This window comes from Streptopelia decaocto, assembly GCF_964273445.1.
Source record: "Streptopelia decaocto genome assembly, chromosome: 3".
In the NCBI taxonomy this organism is placed as follows: Eukaryota; Metazoa; Chordata; class Aves; order Columbiformes; family Columbidae; genus Streptopelia; species Streptopelia decaocto.
The window spans coordinates 101,373,024-101,397,420 of record NC_138656.1 but is presented as its reverse complement, the minus strand read 5'-3'; the positions used below and the strand labels follow the sequence as shown (position 1 = coordinate 101,397,420).

The following is a 24,397-nucleotide window of genomic DNA, read 5'->3' as shown; positions in this document are numbered from 1 at the left end:
TGAAGCCACTTTAGATGCCTTTTGGATAATTTACGTAGCCTCCAGCTGTTGCTCAGAAGGGCATACCTCTGTGGAAGGTCCAGTGTCGTATTTACCAGCCTTAATGATACATCTTCTCAAGCGGCATTTCATGCCTGTATACGAACAACCGAACCAAACTCTGCACATAGGATTGAGCTTAGAACAATTCACCTCCTTTAAGAATCTATGTAAAGTTGAACAAGGTGCTTTTGCTCCTCTTCCAGTGAATGGAGTCAATGGATCTGGAGAGTTGTTCGCTTCACCTGTGAAGCAGACACCTGCCTTTGATCAGAGCTGTATCCTAAATGCACTGAGTGCACCAAAAGGGATAGACACGTTATGCCCTTGGAAGTGTTGATGAGGCATGCAAGATGGCCTTACTGGGCGGGCAGAAATGACAGAAGATTTGTGAGACATTCCTTTGACTGTAACAGCTGAGAGCTGAACATGCATCGCAGGGGATCTGGAAGGGTGCTAGACTTGTTAAATGAGCTCTGTGGAAGATTTGACACAGAGTCCCCATGCAGACATTTAAACCTTCTTGTCCTAATGTGGAGTTTAGTCCTACCTAAATTACAGACTATGCATTTCCTTACCTAAGGATGGAATATCCCCTCACTTTTAGTGTATCCATTTTAATAGTCTGTGGTCTCATCTTCTTCCTCGACAACATTTTGCTACACAGCTATGGCTGTATAGCTCAAACACCACCTTCTAAAGAGAAGCAATGCTATGACGATTACAAGATGCAACCAGGCTTAAATACAGCCTTTTGCAGGTATGGCTGTGTCCAGCATGCATGGGGAGAAAGCAAGGTTATGATCATTAACTGAGGCAGTAAAAACTCCTAGGGAGGTAGTAGTTCAAAGTCTTCAATTTTGGCAGTACATCTTGCTTCTCTCCTGATACATCATTTTTCTTCCCTGGTGCAAATATTTTTTATCAGCACGCTTCTCTAAGTGCATATACTAAGTGCATGTGTAGTGTCCTTAATGTGTTCTTTGAGATTTTATATTCTGCCATTCATAGACAGCTGTTAATGTGCTATCATCCAAGCAGCTGTAATATTCTGGAAACTAGAATGGCAGACTGGCTTGTGGAAATTATGCCAACTGTTGAATTAATTGAATATATATGGGGGCGGGGAGGGTCTGAGGCAAAGGTTTCTTAGAGCCTTTCTTGCACCTTGTACGCGTGGTGTAATTCCACTGATATCAATGGACTCTTGAGGTGATCCACAAGTTCTGGTAAATCAGTACATAGTTAAAAGCCTGCTCCAACTGGTACTGTGAAGTCTGTAATTTAAATATATGCATATTTACATACATGCCTCTGATGTAGAAATAAGCAGTCAACTGAAAAAGTCACAAATTTCAGTAAGTTTTGAATCCCATTCTGTGAACAAAGGCACCAAAAAAGGTTTCTGTTTATTTAATGTTAGCCATGCCTTTCTGCAGAAATTGGTATTAATAGTTTTAGTCTGTCAAGAAGTTTTGCATAGGGAAGAATGGCAACAGAGGGTTATCAGAAGGGACTTAAAGCATAGGATTAAGAGTACTATACTTCAAAAAGGAGCCTGTGCTAGTAGGAGAGGCCAGTGTGAAATTAGGTGACCTATCAGCAATATGAAAATGAATTGGAAGCCATGTAAGCATGGAGTCAGTAGATAGGTAAATGAAACAGTTTATAATGAAATGTAAATTGGTTATTATACTGTAGCTTTCCAGTTTTGTTCTTGAACCGGCCCTTACATCCTCATATTTGATTTAAGAAGATTTTTCAGGACAGCATGATTTGTAATACAATGATCAGTTGGGGACTTTCTTAGAATACACTTGGATTTAGCAACTCTGCTCCTTAGCACAGATGGGGAAATGTGCTTGTGCTAACTTCAGTGCAAATTACATTCAGATATGCCTTTTCAGATCTAAAACAATGTTCCTGCTCCCATTTCCTGCCCACTTCTATTTTAATCAGTGTTCACCCATATCAAACACAGTGATGTACCTTTAAATTCCCTTCACTATGGAAAACTGTTGTGTTTTAACCCCAGGAGGGAGTGCAGCCCCGCACAGCTGCTCGCTCCCTCCCAGCATGATGCAGGGGGAGTCACGGGTAAAAGCAAGAAAACTCCTGGGTTGAGACGAAGACAGTTTACTATGTAGAGCAACAACTGTCCCCATAAGCAGAGCAAAACAAGGAATTCATTTACTGCTTCCCATGGTCAGAAGGGTGTTCAACCATCCCCAGGAAAGCAGGGCTCTGTTACTCCTAACAGTGACTTGATAAGACAAACACCATCACTCTGAATGTCCCCCCTTCCTCCTTCTTCCCCTGGCTTTTATTGCTGAGCCCAGTGTCATATGGTATGGGACATCCCTTTGGTCAATTGGGGTCAGCTGTCCCAGCTGTGTCCCCTCCCTACTTCTTGCCCACTCCCAGCCTACTCACTGGTGGGGTGGGGTGAGAAGTAGAAAAGGCCTTGGTTCTGTGCAAGTGACTAAGCTTGGCTCAGCAATAACTTTATTATCCACACTGTTTTCAGCACAAATCCCAAACATAGTCCCATACTAGCTACTATGAAGAAAAATAACTCTGTCAAAAGCCAAAAGCAGTACAAAAGCACATGCTGGTAGATCTATAATATACTAGACCTGATTGAATTATAAGTATTTTCAGCATTTAGAAGCTAATGCTAAATAGAGATGAGAATGTGGAGATTTTTCTTTAGTGTACCTGCATCCTTGCCAAGGTCAGTGGGACTCTAAGATCCATTAAAAAGTCTATAGAATAGGATTTCTGTTTGAGCAGCAAGGGCACGCCACTGGGCTTGCGAAATGGCTAGATGTGCCGGGAGGAAGAAGTGGACACCATCTAGTGCCTTTTCCCTCCTGAAGGAATGGATGTAGAGATACTCAGGCTTTTGTGAGAAATGTTTACATGTGACTGTTATGGGCTGCCAGAGCCGGATTAACTGGGAAGGCCTAGCTAAAGGTATGGCTGCCAGAAAGCCTGCAGGAAGATAATAGCAGTGCACTCAGTTCAGCCATCACCTCACGTGCATGTCCTGAAGTGAAGGAGCACTGCCAGTGTTGTTTTCTCCAGAAATTCGAGGCTGGTCACAGCTCTGAGCTGCACGGCTGCATTGCTAAGCCTGAGAAGAGGCAGATTAGGAAAAAATAAAAAGATACGAACCCATGGCAGGAGCTGCCCTCTGCAGCTGCTTGCTAGAAGCAGACAGATACCAACACTCAGATCCTCAGGGGACCTCTGAGCTCCCAAAGCATTCGGGAGATGACAAATGTGATGAAAGAAGGATGGAGTTGTAGATTTCCATGTGCAGATCTCATGAAATACGCTTCACTTAGAAACAGATGTCTAAAAAGCCTGTGCTATCAACCTCAGCTCCTGAAGGGGAGATTTGGAAATGCCACCAATGGCCAAATCTCGTGGTGCTCAGGGCCTGCTTGAGCCTGTGTCCATAGAACAGCATGTCACCCCAGGGTTTATCTGAGCTGGGTGTTCACATGCAGAGTGCCAAAGGGGCAGTTGCTCTATAATGCAGCTGCTTTGCATCTCCAAACATGCACTAGCGGCTGCAAATTTGCTTCTAAATTATTGCAGAGCTTTCAGTCTTTGCCTGCAGTCACATCCTCTATTAGCATCAGCATTTCTCAACTTCAGCATTTAAAAACAGAAAAATACTTAGCATTAGTTCAGTGAATATGTCTTTTAGAAATGAGCTCTATGGTTACATAGGGCCTGAGAAGACCTCAGATTATTCTGATTTTTATGCTTCATACTTAGGTTTGCAACCTCTGCTAATTGAGCAAAGTCAGTACTACAGAGTCTTGGACCTGAAATAGCCTTTGTGTTGATGCAGTGTTGTATGAGGCCTATAGATAAGACAGCAGGATTTACATTACACTAAGTTGTCTGAGATACTAAATGCCAGCTACTCCTTTCAGTTCATGGAGAAACGAAAGTGCCCCGCATTTAGATGGAGATAATGGGTTCCTAGCAGGTGTCAGATTTTCAGCAGGATAGGAAGATTATTTGAAATAAAAGCTGAAATGTAAAACAAAGTTTTGTGGTATTTGCGAATAAATGCAGAAAGGAAAACTTAGAAGCTTTATTAAAAAACTGAAAATATAAAGTTATATCAGATCTGAGATGTTTTTAATATATATATACGCATGAATGATGCAGCACTCACTGTGGACTAGTACAAATTAAAGATATCAGAAGGTGCGTATTAATTTGGTACTTCAGTACTGTGAATCCCAATGCAAAAATGCGATAAGTCATGATGAAATACCTTCTGTAAAAACAATAAAAAAAGTAATTGTGGTCTTCCTTTAAAACAAAAAGAAACCAAACTGCCAGATGAAATCTCAGGATGCTCTAAACCTCCAAAATACCAAGTTTATGAAGAATTTCTGTCCAGCAATTATAGCTCCAGGGAACCAAAGAATAAAAAGCACTTTTGAAAGGTGAAAATGGTAAAACTTTGAAGAGAATGAATTTTTCTTGTTCTTCCATTCATCTAGTTATGAAACATAAATACTGTCAACCTCCAGATGTGTAAGAAACTTCTAATATGCAGCTCTTTAAAATATTGCATCTATTTCTAGCCAGGCCTCTCTTGTCAAGTCAAGTCTTGTCCTTTTTTTCATTTGTTGCTACAATAAGTTGACAAAAAGAGTGCCACATTTGAGTCAACATTAATTCACTCAGTTCTCATTGTTTCATTTTTTCTCCAGTAGGTTTTTTAAAGTTGTTTAACATGTTTGTTTGTTTATTTCTTTGTTTTTAACCTGCGTGTCCCCTCCCTGCCATGGATTTATTTTGCTGTTTCCCACCTTTTTTTTTTTTACAAGCTCTGTGTTGCAATTCAGCAGGAGAAACCCATATAATGTTAAAAGTAGAGAAGAACTTACTAAACATTTAACAGAAATTACAACTGACAGTGATAAGCATCATCATGGTGACATTATTGAAAACTGACAGATGTACAAATGTGGCAAGGAGAGAAACCTGGCAATTAAATAATAATAATGTACATAAAGGAGGAAAATATTAAACTAAAATCTGCAAGGTGGATCCTGCAGTACAAAGGATTTTTTGACTTGGGAATTTTGTGTTGACCCATAAGCTCAAGGGAAGTCTTAAGTTACTTTTCAACACGGTCCTCTTCCCATCCTTCTCCTCCCCTACTGCATCCCTGCTGGCCTCCCCTCCCCTCCCCTCCCCTCCCATCCCCTCCCCTCCCCTCCCCTCCCCTCCCCTCCCCCCCCCTCCCCTCCCCTCCCCTCCCCTCCCCTCTCTTACTTCTGCTTCTCTTTCCCCATAGCTCCCATTTGACCTTTCCTCTCACTTTTGTGCTTCTCAGCCTCAGGATTTGAGGTGACTGGCATCAGGTAGCTTCTTCTGAGTTCTGGCAGAACAGGACAGGTGGTCTCACCACTGTTGTGTCCAGCAAGCAACCTTCTGCTCCAGGGCCTGCAGCCCTGAATGGGGCTGATGGCAGAGAAGGTGCTACCAGTTGTTACAAACACGAAGTACACAGAGGTCTGGCAGCCAAACACTAACTCACATCTACCGAACGTGTCCAAGTGACAATCTGTCAGGGGTTTATAACTCTGCCTAATCTACATTTGTTTTCCTGAGGGCAGCAGAATGCATCTCTAAACTCAGAGCAATACCATGTGAAATGTCTTGTTCCATTTCACGGACAATTAGAGATATTCACTAAATTATTTGAATTTTTTCCCCTCAGTATGAATAAAACAAGGTATATTGACGAAACAATGGTATACAAATATATTCTGAGAAATGAGATTTTTTTTCCTATGACATTTGGAAAAATCTGAGCCTGGCCAGACACCTACCATGGTAGACTTCCGTCAGATCAGTTAAAATTTGGCAAAAGTCAGAAGTGGCTAACTTCAGAGCCTGCTTGTTGAAAGGATAAGGCCCTCTGACTGCGGGTAGTTGTGCCATCTCTTTTCATTACTAGCCGGTAGAAGGATGGAATAGCATTTTAATTAGATGTAGTCTATTAAACTGAAAGGCTCCTAACAGAGAGCTAATCTAAAAGGACTTAAGAGGTTTACTTACCTTGGGAAAGTCAAGGAGAAAATAATATGAAATTTATATGAGAAAAAGCAGGCTGCACAATATAAATAAGAAAAATCATTTTGCTGAGGAGACCTGACAAATGACAGCAGACAGTAATTTGTACAGGTGCTTGCAAAATGACATCTCCTTGATTCCAGGCACTTAGCAGAAGCTCTCTGGTTATAAGCCTGTTTGTCCTCATTCCAGGCATAGCCCATAAAAAAGCAGAGATGACTGGATGGCTTTTTAGATTTGAGGTGGGAAGAATTTTCCTCTTGAAGTACCTGTTTTCTCTCTGCTGTCTACAGAAGTGCCTGGAGAAACTGTGCTTCATTTTAAGTGCCTAAGTGAGCTGGGCTTGGTCACTAAATAGATCACTTGAAATTTTTAGCTGCCCACAAGCACTAATCAGAGGTATGTAGCTAGAGATACACCTCACCTGTTTATACACAGGGAAGTCCCAGCCTGTTTTCTCCTTCACAATACATGCCCTGTTCGACTGGCCGGTAAATCCAGTGGTCTTCAGGTCACGTTATGTGCAGTCACAGGAGTGGAGAGAGGCTGGTAAACTTTGCAGTACGTGGCCCCCAGCTCCTGGGGCACTTAGTGGTGCTTGATTATGTGCACACTCCTTCCCCATAACCTACTGGAAGGGCCACCTGTAAACTGTGTGAAGTATTGCAGTGCTTCCTCACTAACCAACATTAAGGAGAGACTTTTGAACAGTTGTTGCATCATTGGGCAAGAGTCAAACCTCTTTCCCTGTTCAGGGATGATCCAGGTCAAGGCTCATAAGCACATGTGAGAAACCCACCCACAGAGCCTCCTTGCTGACTAAGCGAATTTAACCAAACGTTATGTAAATTTGCCACAGGACTGCTGTGCCCAGTTGAAGTGCAAATTTGTCAGTGCTCTTAAAGTGCCAGCACTTCAAGATTCATTAATCCTTTTTCTGGAGCATATTTGTGCCCCAGGGACTTTTCTTTCAAATTCAGTCTGCTCTCATCGCCTGTTCTTTCAGCTTGACCATCTTTACAGCTCTGCATAATTTCTATTTTGTTTTTCTTACTTGATTCTTGTTTTATTCTTTTGTCATGAGGGGTATGCATGATTAAGCTGTACCACTATTTTACCTTTTAAATCTCCAATAAAAAACAAATACCCTCTCATCTTCTGGGTATCATAGCCATTCACTCTATATAGTTGTCCATTTGATGCCTGACTGATCAGATATTAATGCTGCTTGAAGCCCTCCCTCTCTAAAATAAGAAAGTAGCTCTTTCCTGAAGGTCTTTCTGAAGCAATGATCAGATATCACTAAATTAACTTTAAAAATTTTACATTTTGTCTGCATTATAATGGCTATATTTCTTCTATGGCCACTCGGGTAGCATTTTAACTTCTGAAATTTTAATTCTGAAATTGAGCTGAACAGACTATTTCCTCCAGTGCAGCGCAAAGGCAATTGTGGTTGTGTGCCTGGTGGGCAGGAGGAGAGATTCCTCTGTGAGTTGCAGCAATCTCCTTGCAAACTAAACTACCTTGTTTGCAAAACCTCTCTCCTGGAATCCCTTTACTTCACAGATCAGTAAGAGACTGGGTAAAAGCCAGTCACCCTTGAATGTAAATAACAGTGAATGCTGGGCAAGGGAGAGTTCCTTTTATCTGTGCTGGTGTTGTGCATAGAATATTTCATCCTCTCAGGTGTGTAGCAGAATTTACCCACGGGAATAAGGAAAACACTAAAGCTGGTACCAAGGAAAAGGGCCACTTTGATCAGTGAGTTTGATATCTTAACTTGAACTTCAAACATTACCAAGTAGCTTAGGAGCTTAGTCATAAAAGCAAGGTATCATCCATTATCAAAATAAAACAGCAGTTTTCATTGTGATCTGTATTTCCATGAATTTCAAAAGGAGTTACATCTGGGTCTTGTTTTTGATCTGTCTCTAGTTAAAAGAGGTGACATGTTCCCTTCTCTAGTCTATGGGCAATGTTAGTTTTAATAAACAGGAAAAGTGTTTCATTTTCTTAACTTTTTTGAAAAATCACTGTGGTAGTGAATCTATAAACATGTTACAGTGTTCATAAAGTTAGCCCTCGGGATGCTTTTTGGGTACTCCAGGTTGAGGCTCTGGTTTCTTTACAACCTGTTCTTTCTTTCTTTGTAAAATTCAGGACTTCACACACCAAATACAAAAGTTGCATTTTATTTGACCTTTGTCTCCTCCATTCCCACATCCATACTTCTCTGTTTGGAAAATGTTTTCTTCACTTAACAGGCCAAGTACAATTCCTTCAGCTTCAAGAGGGACAAGACTGCATCTGTCTGCTGAGGCAAAAAAATGTATTTAACAGAGCACAGCTGGGACCCAGATAACTAAAATCAGTCACCCGGACAATTGCTCCACTTGATCAATCATCCTCCACTCAGATGACCTCTTTTTGTTTGCATCCCTGAAGATAGTGCAATTACATTCTTGAAGCAGTTAAGGATTTTCTTTGTTTTTAAACTAAATATTTGGTAAATGTGCACTAACCACTAGCTAGATGTCCCTTACAAATGTTTTTTCCCCAGTAATTTTTCTTTTATTTGGGGACCTAAATCCACTGAATATGTGGCTATACATAGGTTGCCGTATCATAACCACAGTCCTAAGCAAAAAAGAAGATTCATTCCTCACATTGTGTTCAACTCTAACAGATGCAGTCACCTTGTACTCTTTATCCTAATTTGTGCACAAAGACTTTCTGCATACCTTCGGGATGACTTGGTTTCCATTAGTCACTGCTCTTCAGGGCAGTTAGGATAAAATGTATCTGTTACATATTGATGAACCTTATTTTGTACACTTTATAGAGCCATGAGTACTTTACCTCTGCATGTCTCCATTCATTAAGTCTTCCTGAAAAAAACACCCTGATGAATGCAGGTTGAACTTGGATGGTGTAAAACGCGGTCACTTCTACCTGTCAGTCCTGCAGCTATAGACTGTGTAGAAACATCTGTTACATGGACAGTGCCATGTCCTGCAAAGCAAAGCTGCACAAGTGGGGCCCAGCCATACACCTCACCATGCAGCACTCATGCCCAGCAAAACCACATTTCCAAATAAATGATGTGTTCTGATGTCAGGTGTCTCCAACCAACCAGCAAAAATCAAGACCTTCTCAAATTTTAGCACATGCCTTGCAGGAGATTTGCAATATCTGACCCTAGATCACTTTAATATAACAGTTTAATTCATTTTTCATGGAATTTTGTAAATTATGGCAGAGGTTGGCTTTCAAGGATGATGTGTCAGACTGCACTTTTGAGATTAAGCCTGACAATAGAAATTCAGTGGGAATCAAAACACATTGCATCTCAAAGACACAAGGTGCCGATGCCCACCTGGTTGTCAATACGTTGTCTTTGTGGCAGCAACAGCTCACAGCTCCTGCTGAATCAGGAACTCTGAGCCAGGAGTTGAGTGGCGGTGCTTCTCACAGCCCCACCAAAATGCTGTAGCTTCAAATCCTGTGGCATCTACAATCTGACAGAGATAAATGGTGGTTCAGTACATTTATACAGTATTTATTACAGCAGTACTTGCAGCAATGTTGTTAGAAAATCTTATTATTTTTTTATTATGGAAAGAATACTCAACTGGGGTTTTGGGGTTTTTTTTTGCATGGTTTCTCATGTGTATGAGAATAATGGCAGTAGCAAGTGAGATAACTGTGATTAATTTTACCAGTTCTTTGCTGGAATTAGTAAACTGAAGAATTCCATGTTTATGTAAAAGTCAGTGTAAGGTCTGTTAAAATACAAAAAATAAACAAAAGCAGGATTGATTATCCACTAATTCCACTCACTAGCACTAATTCCACCACAGCTAGCATGTTTCTCTTGGTCTTTTTGATTTTTGAGATATTTAAAACATATTTTTCTTAAATCTTAAAGAACTTAAGTGGATTTCACTTGTACTCTTTGCCAGTCATGGGAAGGCAAATTAAATCTCAAGATATTTGAGACAAAATCATACCTACTCCTTTTTATCTTCTGTCTCCTTCTACCCTCAGTCTTCTAGAGATCTCAAGACCCTCCCAGCCTCACTGGGATCTTCAGTTCAAGCTTTTTGGTTAACTTTACACCTCCTTGATGTTCAGCCTTTGTAGAACAGCCAACTTCTGGTGCAGTGCTGACTTAGTCCTGTTTTTCATCTTCCTGTATGTCCTGCCCTCTTTTTGTTGTTCTCAAATTAGGGAAAGAGCAGTTACCTTGAGAAGAAGTAAACATAGTCAAGAAGATAGAAAGGAAAAGGTAGAATTTCCTTGCAGAGTAGAAGTTTATCCTGAAAGTCCTAATTTACTTTTTAAATTATTTAAAGTATTTTTAGGTAACCTAATTAAGAACAGAGCTGGGCAAAATTTAGCTGAATTTAGCCAAGTTAAATAATTGTAGTAGAACTTAGCCCTCTAATTTAGGTACTAACTTAGTATCTGCTTCAATGTAATTGTAAGTGCGTGGCTCAGGTAAGTGAGCTAATCCACTTATGATACAATACACAAATAAAATATACAGTTAATGGAGAGACAGATTTGCCAGTAAAGACCTGCAGAGAAATTTTGTGGCATGGTCTGGCTTTGGCGTCTTCCCCTGCGTTGAATTTGGTATCTCTAGGAGTTTTAAATGCTCTCTTAAATTGTGTAAAGCCACAGGAAAAGTAAGGACCTATTCATTCATGGCCTTTTCTAAGGGCAGACCCGTAACCAGGTAAAGGTAGTCACAGCGGGACATGATGCGTATGTTAAAGCATAAGGGTCAGGAAAGGAAAAAGAGAAAGCTCATGACTGGGGCATGCAGCTGCATGGAAGGGAAGTCCTTTTGATCTAAGCCCTCCTCTGTCAGTGCTTATTGTATTAGATCAACAGTGGTTAAGAACAAAACTAATCTGTCTGTAGGATGTGGAAGCCTTCTGCATCCTCACTAGTCGGCTCAAAAATAGGCAGCCCTTTGCCTTTCCCCTCACCAACTCATGACTCACCTGGGTACCTCTGGAAGAAGGTAGATAATCCAGGCAGAACAACTCTCCAACAGTTCTGCAGCAAAAACAGAGCACAGGACCCAGATTTTTGTGTTTCCAGTTTAGGCAGAAGACACCTGGTGCCAGTATGCCTGAACTGCAGCAAAGGTAGCAGTGATACGCAAGGACTTACTCTTGCAATACGTATCTTTCCAGTGGAGATAGTGTGGGCCAGAGACAGTTGCTATTAGGCAGCTAGAACGTGGCTAGAACTGTTTTGTAGAATAGGGAAGCTTGGTAGCGCAAATACGGGACATTATACCTGGGGTCTCAGTGTGAGAGCGTGATTCGGAGCACGCTGAAGATAGCAGTAGGGAGGTAACCTTCCAGACAAGCCGAGAAGATATCTACCGGGTTAGGGTTAGTCCTGAAAACTAGGTGTGCGTGACCATGTTCTGGGAATAAGATTGGGTTTTTGGCACTGAAGTTTGGATGTAGGCACATTGAATCTCACAGTAGATTTCTAATAGTTGTGAGCATACTTTGTTTTCATTATTCTTCTGCACATTCAAGTGCACAGTTCTAGCATCCAGGTTTCTTGTTGTTCTGTTTAGGGTTTGAATGCCTTACTTGTGGGCTGTTTGAGAGATAATTTTATTTTGAGGGATTCTCTAACGTCATATGAATTAAGAAGACTGGAGTTCAGAGTGGGAATATGGAAATTTAAAGGCATTTACAGAGTAACTGTTTAACTGTTTTTAAAAGAAGATTTTTTTAATAAGACCATTGTGTCTTTAGAAAATTAGACTGTTGTTCCCAGGCTTATGGTTTTACAAGATATATCTGACTTTTATATTAGCTGTCTATACAAAAAGAATTTGGAAGAAAGAATAAAATCATTAAATCACTATGGTAAGTCTTTTTTTCCAGACTAATACACTGTTCCAGTGTCAGACAGTGAAGATAAACGTTGTTTCCGATACTCTTTTTATTACAGTTTTGGATTACAGATTTATTTTAAATGGCCTATCAAAATTAACAGGCTCCTTACTGTTCACAGTTTATCAGGATGCCCCAGAGCTACTTCAGCAATGAAGAAGGCAAAGCTGTCTGGAGAACAAATGCTAACAATAAAGCAGCGGGCCAGTAATGGTAAATTTTTAATCATTACCTTTTTAAATATTACTTCTTTGTGAACTAATGTTATCATTACCCTATGGGCTTTTTTTTTCCTACATGTGTAAATCTTTTTTTTGTATAAAGAGTGAATGCATTGTTAGTAGAATCGAAACTGGGTTTAATGCTGTCGAAATCTGAGCCAGCAGTGGATCGGTCAGACTGGCCTGAGTTATGTCCACATAAATCTAAAACACTAAAATATTTCCAAGTAGAATATACCATTATAATTTCCTGGTTCACAGCTCATTCAGCAAGGTGGATAGTTGGTCTTACATTGTTGCAGGATTCAGAAGAGAAGAATAATTGATTTCCAGAGGTGTCGAGTCCTCATGAGCTCGCTTGAATTCGTTTGGAGCTGCGACTCTCTAACCTCTGGCAGGTGTAGATGGCCTTGTGCCGTTTCACCTCCAGTAATCTGCAGTCCTTCCTGGGAGCCCTGAATTGCAGTGAAGATGAGGAAAGTACCCTGGATAAAAGGGTTAATACCCTGATAGTTAGAAGTACAATAAAAGCAAAAAGTAGGTGCTTCAGTTCAAATAAGTAATGCACAAAAGGCTTGGCCAGGAGGTGCCTAAGTCCTGAGTTTTCTTGGAAAACTTTATGGAGTCACTTAGTCCATGACTGCGCACGCCTGCAGATGCTGCCCTCTTAACTGCTGGTGGTGACTGTGTCTGAGAGCCACAAAGCATTTACAGAAAATTTATAGAAAATGCTTTGTCAACACAGCGCAGGAGCCACTGCAGCCACATTGCCAGCACAGCTGGAGAAAGACCTGGTTGCCTTTGTTCAGTAGCCGGTAACCAGGGACTGGAAGATCTGGATGTAATTTTTTCTGCAACCTGGGAAGTACTAAAAACTGTATTTGCCATGCAGGACAAGACAGTGGAAACACTAGTTTCTCTAGATTTAGAAGTTAAGAGTTTGACTTGAGAGACAACAGGTCTCTCTCTTCCCAGGGCTATTTTGTGCTTTGTTATAGGAATTAAAAGGACAAATAAATCAAACCTCTTTTAGTTTATTCCTGTCTGAATCCTTAAAGATGCTGGTACCTTTAAAATTTTGTTCTCTAAATATTTATGGCATAAAACTTCCATTTTGCAAATTATCCTACACAGCATTATTTAATAACAACCTTCTGAACTGTGAAATTATTAATAGCAACAGCAGAATCACAATAAATCCCAGTGCATCAACAAAGTTTCACTGTGTCTGGGAAAAAAAAATCTTGTGAATTAGTTACTAATGATATTGACAATACTGTACTATGAAGAGATTAGCATGTTAAGGTATTTTATTTTCCTGCAGAGGATCTGTAAGTGGACATAGTCTTTCAAATAAGTTACATGTGACAGTAGAGCTGAATTTACTGCTGCAGGTGCATTTTTTTTACAACATAAAGTTAAAATCAGCGCATATAAAGAAAAAGGTGTGTCTTATTGAACCTCCAGGCATTTTCAACACTCTCGCTGGAACATTACTGCAATTTTAAAAATAAAAGTAGTGGAAACGACATTGTTTTAACTTCAAAAGACAAGTTTGAGGAACACTTTTTTTTTTACTTTAATACTTGAAATAAATTTCTTTTCAAATATGGAAATAATTAATTCACTGAACTCTGATGTAAAGCATAATTATTTTAACACCTCTTTTATTTTTATATCACATAGGTATAGAAAATGATGAAGAAATTAAACAGTTAGATGAAGAAATCAAAGAACTAAATGAATCCAATTCCCAGATGGAAGCTGATATGATTAAACTCAGAACTCAGGTAACAGTTTTATGAAGCCCTAAATTCAGCTGCTTTTTCTACATGACTGATTAAAAGAAATATAGGAAATATATTGTTCTCTTTTATGTTTCTTACATGATTGCTATCTGTGATTTGCCATTTATAAAATCAGAAAATAATATCCATTATTCAATTTCCACATCAATTAACAGCATTAAAGAAAAAAAGGCTTAGCAAAAAATATTCTTTAAAATAATGACAAAAGTATGACCCTGTCATGGTCAGCTTTGTATTTCCTCTTGCTAAGGCTATGCCTTTCCAATAGTGGTTAAAATATTGTGTGAGATCATGGTCATTAACGTAAGTAACAAGGTGAAGGAGTCCAGATGGACAACATGGCTTTTGCCAGGTCTGTCTTACAGAGGAAATTTAGATAGAGAGGTTACACTTCACTTCATCATGTGGTACTCTAAGTGCAGCCCTTGGCAGCGGTAGTGCTTCCACAGGTCCAGCTTAATTCTTTTTAGGTTCCACATAAATCTGTTAGGGGGAAAAACAAACAAACAAACAAAACAAAACCTGCCATTAGACTATTATTTAAAACCTCGTTATTCAGCAGTTCAAAAACTGGATGGAAAAAGCAAAGAAAGGAAATTATTTATTTCTTTCCCTTGCATTCTCCAGTGTCCAACATAGCTTCTCGTGCTTTTTTCTTCACAACAGTACCAACTGTAAGATTGGGTACCAACAGTACCAACAGTAAGATTTACCACAGTTCTCACCATTTATCAACCTTTAGTCCCATGGTCATAATCATCCAATTGATCTTGATGGAAAGAGGGTAAACCATTCCGTGTTGCTTCTTTATCTGCTGCTTGAGGATGAGAGCACCATGTCCATTGTTCTCCTCTTCTTGTGTGCTCATTAATAGAAGGCAGGATCTGCCTCTTCAGCTTGGCTTTTCTTTGACTTCTAAACTTTAGCCAAATTGCTATTGAATCCTCACCTCTATTTTATGCCTGTATTTAGGGTTCTGTTTTCATTATTTGGCCTTATAGAATTTGACTTACATTTTGCACAGATTTCTGATGTGACCAAGTGTAACTCCAGGATGAGGGAAAAATCTGCAAGAATGTAAAACAAGAATAATAATCAATAACAGAAAAAATATATGTATTCGTTGGAGGAATTTGATACTAAGTATTTAATCTGGCAGCTTCCAAATCTGCCTTATATTTTCATTAGCTTAACAGAACACTGTGTGTGCTATTTACATACAGACTGATTTAGCTGGGATTTTAAAATGTGCAGTAGTTTGGCCATCATGTGTACATTAGGTAAATGCTCCATTTGTCAATAACTTGTCAGCATTTTAAATTTTTTTTTTGACCAGATGAATTAAAAAAAGCCATAATAACACTACCACAGTCATAAAACATACATGGAGTGTCAAAGATTTAGCTATGAGTTTCACATCAAGTTTTGATCTGAAATTAGTACAGTCACCATGCTTCAGTGGTCTCAGTTCCAGCTTTCATACCTCAGGCTAGTGCCACTGCATATTCTTAGAAACCAGATTAGGCACTACCTGGCACCACTACCTGCTCTTGGTAAAAAATCCCTTATCCCTCAGATGATGATTTTACCATCAAGTTGAACGGATGCTTTTCACTCCTTGGTGCAGCAGATTTAGAAAAAGTGTAGAATGACTGACAATGACACAAACTATCATTAAAATAATTAACAGGATTCTAGAAAACAGCGCTACAAGAGAACTTGAAAGGTTATTTTGTCCACCAGTCTTCTTCCCTAGCTCTTCCTAAACCAATCTGGACAGATGCTTGTCTGTCCTGTCCTTTACTGCCTACACTAGAGATTCCACAGTCTCTGGGCAGTCTGGTCTAATCCTTACCTGTTCTTACCCAACATGCTACTGATGCCTCACAGAAAATCCCAGCTGAGTCAAACTTCACAAAAATCCAGAGGCCTTAGCTTTGAATTCATACACTCTCCTGAAGATAAGCAATTTACGTTTCCAACATGAAGAGAGTTACACTGTTGTAATTATTAAGAGGATTGCAGGCAACAGTCCCCTTTATTTGCAATAGTAAAATGATATTGAACATAATAAAATGTTTTCTGCTAAACATTTAGAAAACCATTGTGCAACCTAGATTTCAACAAGTCTTCACAGGTGGGGAATAAACAATGGGAAAATTGTGGAAGTTCTGTGAACACCAGAAATAGTAACAGTCTTGCTTGATAAGGATTATCATCCCATATAATTGTAAGTGCCAACAAAAGGTTTTCCTACAACAGAAACTTCCCTTCCATGTAGAATCTTTTATATTTAATAAAGCGAAAAGTTGTGCCGCAGCCTTTTTCTTAGTCAAGGCTTTCATAAAACTCTCCTTTACTCAGCTGCCTTTTTGCTTTAATACTTGGAAGAAAGTATTTTTAGTCTAAGATCTTCTGGTAAATTTGTCCAAATGTAACATGCAGATCCAAAGTATGAGAGGGGCTGAAACACATAGAGAGGGGGAAAGAAAAATCTGCAAAAAAACTGTCTCTTAGAATCAGCAGGTTATCTTGTTTTAGAAAAGATACAAGTGAACATCCATTAGCTTTAGTGTAAAAGATGGGGAAGGAAAGTCCAACCTTTAAGCAGTTGAATACAATAATAAAGTATGCCAGTTAAGATACTTACAGATGAGCACTAAATGAAATTGTGAGACATGCTGATCAGCTGCCACTGTATTTGCAGATGGTCAGCATCTCACATGAGAAGAGAAAAGAAAAAAGATCTGTTCAAGTAGCAGCACTCACCTAGCTGGAAAAACTATGAAATGTCAGCTCCTAGTTAAGTTAGTGTGAGGCAGCAGCAGCACGCCGCACTGAACTGGGCCTTCATTGACAGCACACTCTTCACTTCGGTCTATAATACGAAAAAGAATTTTGGGGCTAAATATTGGAGCATGACTGACTCTAAAGAGCACCTCTGAAAGATGTTTTGCATTTGCATACGGCATTGCTCTTCAACATAAAAAAGCTGAAAGCAAACACTAAAGGATGTGTTTCCCGTTTCAAAGCTGAAGAAAGCATTTTCCCTAGTATAATATGTTGTGGAAATAGCTCAGATTCAACTACTTTTGACAAAATCAAGCCCCTGTAATACTGGAAGCCTGATAAACTGCTGTATAAATACCTGTAGTCAAAGTAAGAGATACTTGAAGATCATTTTGTGTAGCCACATCACTTGTCAAAGCTACCTTTATCAACTGGGGGATTGCATTTCCCTAAGCAGACTGAAACTTCAGGTCCAGAGTAAAACTTGAGGCATCTGACAACCTGATTGTGCCAACAGTTTTTTAAAACTTAGTCATCCGTAGTCAAGTTAATATTAACTTAAGAACTTTTTCCCCTTTTCCCTGCTATTACTGCACAAACCTCCAGCCTTCCCATCAGCATTTAAATTGCATCAGTTCTTCCCACAGTTCGCTGTCTATGCCAATGCAGAAATGGATAAAGCTCATTTTGAGAACTGAAAACCTTGTGTTCTTTGGCATTTTTTCCACTTCTCTGGCATCTTTTTTCATACTCTTGTCAATGCATATTTTAACCTATACACATACACAAATGGACACTGTACACTTTGTAAAAGATGTCAATGGTTGTCATCCAATGTGGAAAGTAAGGACAGGTCTAGAGAGGAGAGTGTAGCTAGAAATGAGTGAGCTCTTCTTGTGCTCTCGACGAGTTGGACATAAGCCAGTACTCATCTGAAATCCTGCCAGCTACATTAGCGCGGAGCTAATGACCACGAGCTCAGCTAAGTCACCTCCCAGCAGCAGTTCTTAGCTCAGGCACAGCACCACCAGGGTCAGAGCTAACTTGGGTCTGCTCACCTGGGAACCTGGGCAGAGCAAACCCTCACTTGTCTTCGCCTGCACATGTAGTCATGCCCCACAGACTCACTCTCCTGACTCTGAGTAAATTTTCTTCAGTTCCTTCAGTTTTGCAAATCATTGTATTGATTATAAAATTTTCTGAATTTGTACTTACATCGCAGTAACATGCCATTGTTCAGCTTTCAAAAGCAGCCCTGTGAATTTGTATGGAATCAAATTATACTTATAAAGAGCTAAACACTGGCAGCAAGGAGCTGTGTATGCTCAACTATATATATATATATCAGAAAGTATAAGAAATGCACGGCTTACTGTGGAATGTCCCTATGGTAGGCTCCTAGGAGTAGTAGTGTTTAACCACATGGGTGAACTTGCAGAACTAAGGTCCTTCTTAATGCCTTTCAACTCAAGAAGAAAAGCTCTAAAGCGATGGAATCAAATCCGAGTTCATTCATTATTAGCAATATTAAAAAGACGAGCTGTTAAAGTCATACAACACGCAGTAGGAATAAGAATCCCTTAACAATGATAAGAATTGCAGACTCAAGCAAAACCTTTTTTAGTGTGAATGACTAGACCTTTTTCTCCTTTCCCTGGTATTTCTGTTACTTCTCTCTTCAAAGAGCGCATGCTTTATAACAGCTTGCCTTCTATTACATTGTACACAAATTTGTCCATTTTAGATTACCACAATGGAGAGCAACCTGAAGACGATAGAAGAGGAGAACAAAGTCATCGAACAGCAAAATGAGTCTCTTCTTCATGAATTGGCTAATTTAAGCCAGTCTTTAATTCATAGTCTAGCTAATATCCAGCTGCCACATATGGTAAGTGATTGAGAGCACAAGTTAAGGAATTTGGCGATCTTCAGTTCACTTCATACAATAGATGTCTTTTTTTTTATGTTTATGTTTCATCAACCAGTTGGATATTTGTGGTAACAACAGTGAAACCATAAAGATACATTTAACTGCTAACAAAGACATGGAGGGCCTGTTCCAGTGTATCCTGTAAAATTAAGTAAGAACTAAATAGGCGTTTTAAATATTATAACAAATGGTGGCAATATGCCTTGATAATATGCTATGCTTAAATGAATATACGATTAAGAAAATAAAAGTTGTATATGAACTACTATTTAATATCTCGTAGGAACCAATCAATGAACAAAATTTTGATGCTTACGTGACCACTTTGACGGACATGTATACAAATCAAGATCGTTATCAGAGTCCAGAAAATAAAGCCCTACTGGAAAATATAAAGCAGGCTGTGAGAGGAATTCAGGTCTGAACAGCTGCTATAGTGGTGAAAGTCTTGCTTAAAAAAAGGATGCCTCTTGTTTTTTGCTGCTGTAATTTACCAGAAAGTGTTATATATTTATTTCTGTTTGAAACAGTGTTATGCTTACAAGACTTCATAATGATTTTATGTCTTGCTTTAAAGATAGTAACTGCAGAATAGTTTTTTGAATACATTCACATTTTGTACGTTTTCATATAAGCTGACATAGTGTGATATGCCATGTAATGTTTATAGCTGCTAATGTATGCACATTTTTGGGGTATATATATTTCTGAAGAGGTAAGCTGATCAAAATAAATAGAGTGTAAATTCTTTTTAATGCTTTAGTGATTAAATGTTTTAGTATTTTGAACTGAAATGGACAAAAAACAAAACAGCTTTGAATGACAATGTTGCGGTCTGCAGCCACTTTTTAAACACTATCATTTTGCCTCATGTTGGAGGATTTTATGGGATTTAAGAAATACATTTTGTGTGCATATTGTTTCATAGCAAGAATTGGTTGCAAAAATGCTTTATTTTTGAACAATGCTTGAAAATATTATGTGATTTTTGTTTTTGGAGGATGGTGTGTGGTGGGGGCAATAAAATGAGGTTTTTTGAATTCTAAGAAAATGGCATGGATTAGATGTAAGATACAAAATGGGTAATTTATTGTAAGACAACATCAAGCCATGGAAACTTGACAGAAGATTCAAAGCAGCTTAAACAGCACTTTTTAATTAACTTCTAAGCATTACATGGTATGAATATGGGAACTTCCATTATGAAAAGAACTATATCAGAGGTGGACAACGTGAAGATTTCAGCTTTTGTTTTCAAATAAACTTTGGAACCAACATTCTCTTATCTCTGCTGGACTGCTAGTGCCCCTCTGAACTATCTGTTATAGCAATGTAGTTCATCTTTCAGAAATTCTGTGTTTTCAATTCAAGATGGAGGACAATATTCTAAAATTAATATTGCCTTTTCACATCTTTAATTTTGGGATAAACACAAATTATCTGTGTCTATTGGAGTTACTGAACTGCATTTGCTGCTGTCTGTAGTAGGAATGCAGTTCAGTAAAGACTCTCCCTTTTGCTTCGCCAAGCATTTGATCCCATTTTTAACATTTTAACATTTATGTTTTGCTTTTTGTTGGAGAACAATCATTACTGCAGCATTCACATATGCTTTGTATTTGTTCTACTATTACCTATTGCAAAAATGAATGCAATCAGATTTTTAATGTAACTAAATATACTTCAGCACTTTTTTTGCTTTAAACTGGATCATTTTAAGATAAAACTTATTTGTACATTCAAGATTTGATTGTTTTCTTCAAAATGACTGCACTATATGTATGCATAAGACCACTTTTTATTACTACATTTTTCTTTTTGAGTAGTAAATTTGGTGATGTGTTGTGTTTTACGGATGTTGAATTTATTTAAATTTGATATCATATCTTTTCCTTCCATGTCTTGATGTTATGCAGAAAGTACAAAAGTACTTTAAAATTTTGTTATGAAAAAGATGGGTTTTGTAAAAAATAAAATATTTTTAGCAGAACAGGACTTACAGGGTCATTGTCCCCACAATGTGCCAGTTGACTATTTGCACTTACCTTGCCCTATATATCCATACGGAGGTGTGCAATTTCTTGTGTCATTAGCCTTGTGACACTAAATCTGAACAAATTATAGTGGAAGCCATTATGGCCAATCCAGTAATATTGCTAAGGGAGACTACAGGGATCTCACAACAAATATTCTGATACAATACTCAACCTCGGTATATATATATATGTATAAATATATGTATATCCCAGCGGCACTTTATACTATTCACTGTACAAAAGCTTACAGTTTTCCACGAGGACTTTAATAACTAGCTGGGAAAAGATTATGTAATTACTTTGGGGCTCTGCAGTATCTTATCTGTACAGTGCCCTTTTTCTGTTGTGCTATTAGTTGTAGCTGCCATGCTCAGAATTGCCTTTTTGAGAGCTGAAGCAAGGTGCTTGTTGTTCACCTTCTGCCATATATATTGTACTTTTGCCCTAGCCTCCTTTTAGGGCTTTCATTGTTCATAATGGCATATGCATTTTTCCACTGCATTGTGTCTGCAGCTTCTTTGCCAATATAGTAATGCTTTCAGTAGAGTAATAGATAGTATCAGTTTTGGATTCTTATTGTTATCACCTATGTACAATGGAAAGGGATTTTAAGCACAAATCTGCTGCTCATCTAATGTTGGTACATAATATCAAATCAAAAGTTATCTGTGACTATTATATAGGGATCACAAAAGTGTCACATATTAGAATGCTGACCTTTCATATGAAATTATTGTGAGTCATCAGAGTTTATTTATTATAACTTATTGTTCATATTCATTTCTAAGTTAATTTAAGTAATCATTTATTAAGACAGAATTTTGTATAAACTATTTATTGTGCTCTCTGTGGAACTGAAGTTTGATTTATTTTTGTACTACACGGCATGGATTTGTTGACATTTTAATTTTGCTATAAATGTGTGGAATCACAAGTTGCTGTGATACTTCATTTTTAAATTGTGAACTTTGTACAAATTTTGTCATGCTGGATGTTAACACATCTTACTCTAAATAAATAAAAAAATGTGTTGCCACATTTGTAGCACAGTGGTTCTATGATCCCTTCCAACATTTTCACTTTATTTCAGCATCTACAACAATGAAATCCTCAGAGACCTTTTCTAACATGAAGCCTTGGCCATTGAGTCCCTGAATTCTCCCCACAGGATGTATGGCTGCATCTTCAAATGATGCACTTTCTGCTCTACACAAGTGCATAAGCCCAACAAGTTCGTTCCAATGTTTTGAAGCTTCCTAGAAAGAAATTGAATAGTGTTTCCTTGACCTGAATAGTGCAACTAAAGTATTGTGCACAATATATTTAAAATGAAATACATTGATAATCTGGTTCCTAGACTCAAAAATGAGGAATAAGCCAATTGGAAATGAACCTCAACTGGAAAGCTTTTCCCTTATCTCTGGCTGTCACTGAGGCCCCGAGGTGCTTCTAGAACCAGGCAGCTGAAGAGGTGAATGCTGACAGTCAGTTAACACTCTGGTCATCACTGCCTGTGACAGGAACAGTGACCGTCACTCTGTGCTGTCACCTGCAATGTTAACCCTGATTGGCACCACAGCATAACCCATGTTACCCTACTATGAGATCGTAACTTGTTCGGATTTCATTATCACTGTTAAACTATCTGATTAAAAACATCTTCCCGGAAAACAAACAAAAGTAATTATGCAGAGAACTGGCAATTAATTGATTTCCAAGTGTAATTATGACTTTACTGTATGCTTGGGTTCTTGTATTGAGTATATATTATGTCCAGCATTATGCAGTGGTATCAATAATTAATTCTGTATATTATCCCTGCACGTCATGCTTCTTAATTGCATTCCTTACGGATCATCCTAAGTGACCAAGACAGAAGCAGCCATACAAATTCTAGGCTGTCTCTAGGCTGCTCAGCTGCTGGGGGAACAGGGAAGATATAGAGGGTCCAGGATACTTTGCACCGCAGAATGCAAAATAGAAAGGCAGGTAAAGCCATGTAGTAAACTAAGGACATCACAGCAAGAAAGTGGAAGGTAATTTTAAATACCACCTTGTATATCCATGATATGGAATATATTTTTTCTGTAGGTAAGGCAGGCAAAATTTCAGAAAATCTGACCTCCCTTTTTAGCATCAGATGTAAAAGCTTATTCTTAATCAAGTATATATGATATACCCAGATCTATTTAGTTTCTTTTTAAGCTGGTGGCATTATGATCACGTACTGCCATAGAAGGCTTTTTACATTAGAATTTGATTTTTCATATTGTGAGACTTTTTCTGAAAGAAACACAACAAAATGGCAAAGTTTATAGAAAGAGTGAGAAACTGCAAGAGGTGAACAGATTAAAAAAATGAACATTTTTTGGAGGTTAGCTGTATTTTTTTCTAATAATCTCTAGCACACGGTTATCCAAAACATGAGGCCTAAAAAGACATATAGGAGATTATTTTGCTTCATATATCCACAACATGGGGTATTTTACTGGTATCAGTTGTGTTAAAGAGAAGGCCATGATATGAAGGGAAAATGAAAGAAATACAATACGCAAAAGAACCTTTACAGCCATCCAAAGACATTGCAAACATTAATCACCAGAGGAAGGAACCTACAACAGTTTGGTGCCATTAACACCAAATGAAATAATATCATACAGGAGAGAATTGTCAGGCAATTCTCAAATGTATTAGAGCTCTGGAATAGCCAGAATTCAGCTTTTTGAGACAGATGGGAAACAGGTCAAATATGTTTGAATCCTCCTTTTTGGAAACAATAAACAAAAAAAAACCTACTCGTATGGAGAGTGGTAACACAAAAGTAATTCAAGATTTCCAGTCATGGCATTTTGTCTGATTTGTCATCCCATTGCCCCTTCTCTAAAAACTATTTTTTATGTAGAAATCACTGTACTGGATCAAGATGGTGATGCCCATGAAGCAGTAACCTGCCTGGGACAATGGCCAGGGTCAGTCTCTTCGCAGAAAAAGCCCTGAACTGCTTACAAAGCAGCTGAGGGATAACCTTCCTAAAGAGGCGTTTCCCTCTGAATCTCAATAGATAGGGCTGGCTGGGAAACATAAATACTACAGATCTCTTCTGAAGCTGTGCTGTTGTTTTATTTTAACTCTTTATTAGTAAAACTTTGGATTTTTCTCACCCAGAGATTTTCAGTCATAGTGTCCTTTAGTAGCTCTCATGAGAAATTCAACAGAACATTTTTGCACCGCCATATACCTATATATTTACAAAATTATTTCTGATGTTATTTCAGAGTACCAGAACTTTTAATGCATGATGTAATGTTCTTATAATATGAAGCTGCATTTGTATGCAGTCCAGAGCTACAGGACAAAAATATTAAATATGGTAGTGTTCAATCCTGATAAGAAGGCAAATAACTGTACATCAAATATAAAGAATATACTAGTTATAAGCCTATAATTTTGTCACCTCATGTCCAATAAAATGGATCTGTGGCCAGAAAGCAGGTACCCCCAACTAGACCTGGTTCAATATGTG

The 24,397-nt window shown here is 38.5% G+C and overlaps 1 protein-coding gene across 3 annotated transcripts in view; it reads left to right on the top strand.

Moving 5' to 3' along the window:
- MYT1L (myelin transcription factor 1 like) overlaps nucleotides 1–19,262 on the top strand; it is a gene marked incomplete at both ends in the record, with an annotated part of 129,868 nt that extends 110,606 nt beyond the window's left edge. For 2 of the 3 annotated variants that reach the window (XM_082048464.1, XM_082048463.1), the window contains 4 exons: nucleotides 12,211–12,302; nucleotides 13,997–14,100; nucleotides 18,653–18,796; nucleotides 19,122–19,262. In XM_082048464.1, coding sequence (XP_081904590.1) covers nucleotides 12,211–12,302; nucleotides 13,997–14,100; nucleotides 18,653–18,796; nucleotides 19,122–19,262 — 481 coding nt within the window. Of the gene's footprint in view, nucleotides 1–12,210; nucleotides 12,303–13,996; nucleotides 14,107–18,652; nucleotides 18,809–19,121 lie in introns of those variants that run through there. The other variant, XM_082048465.1, reaches the window with a different exon arrangement.
- Nucleotides 19,263–24,397: the final 5,135 nt, after the last annotated feature.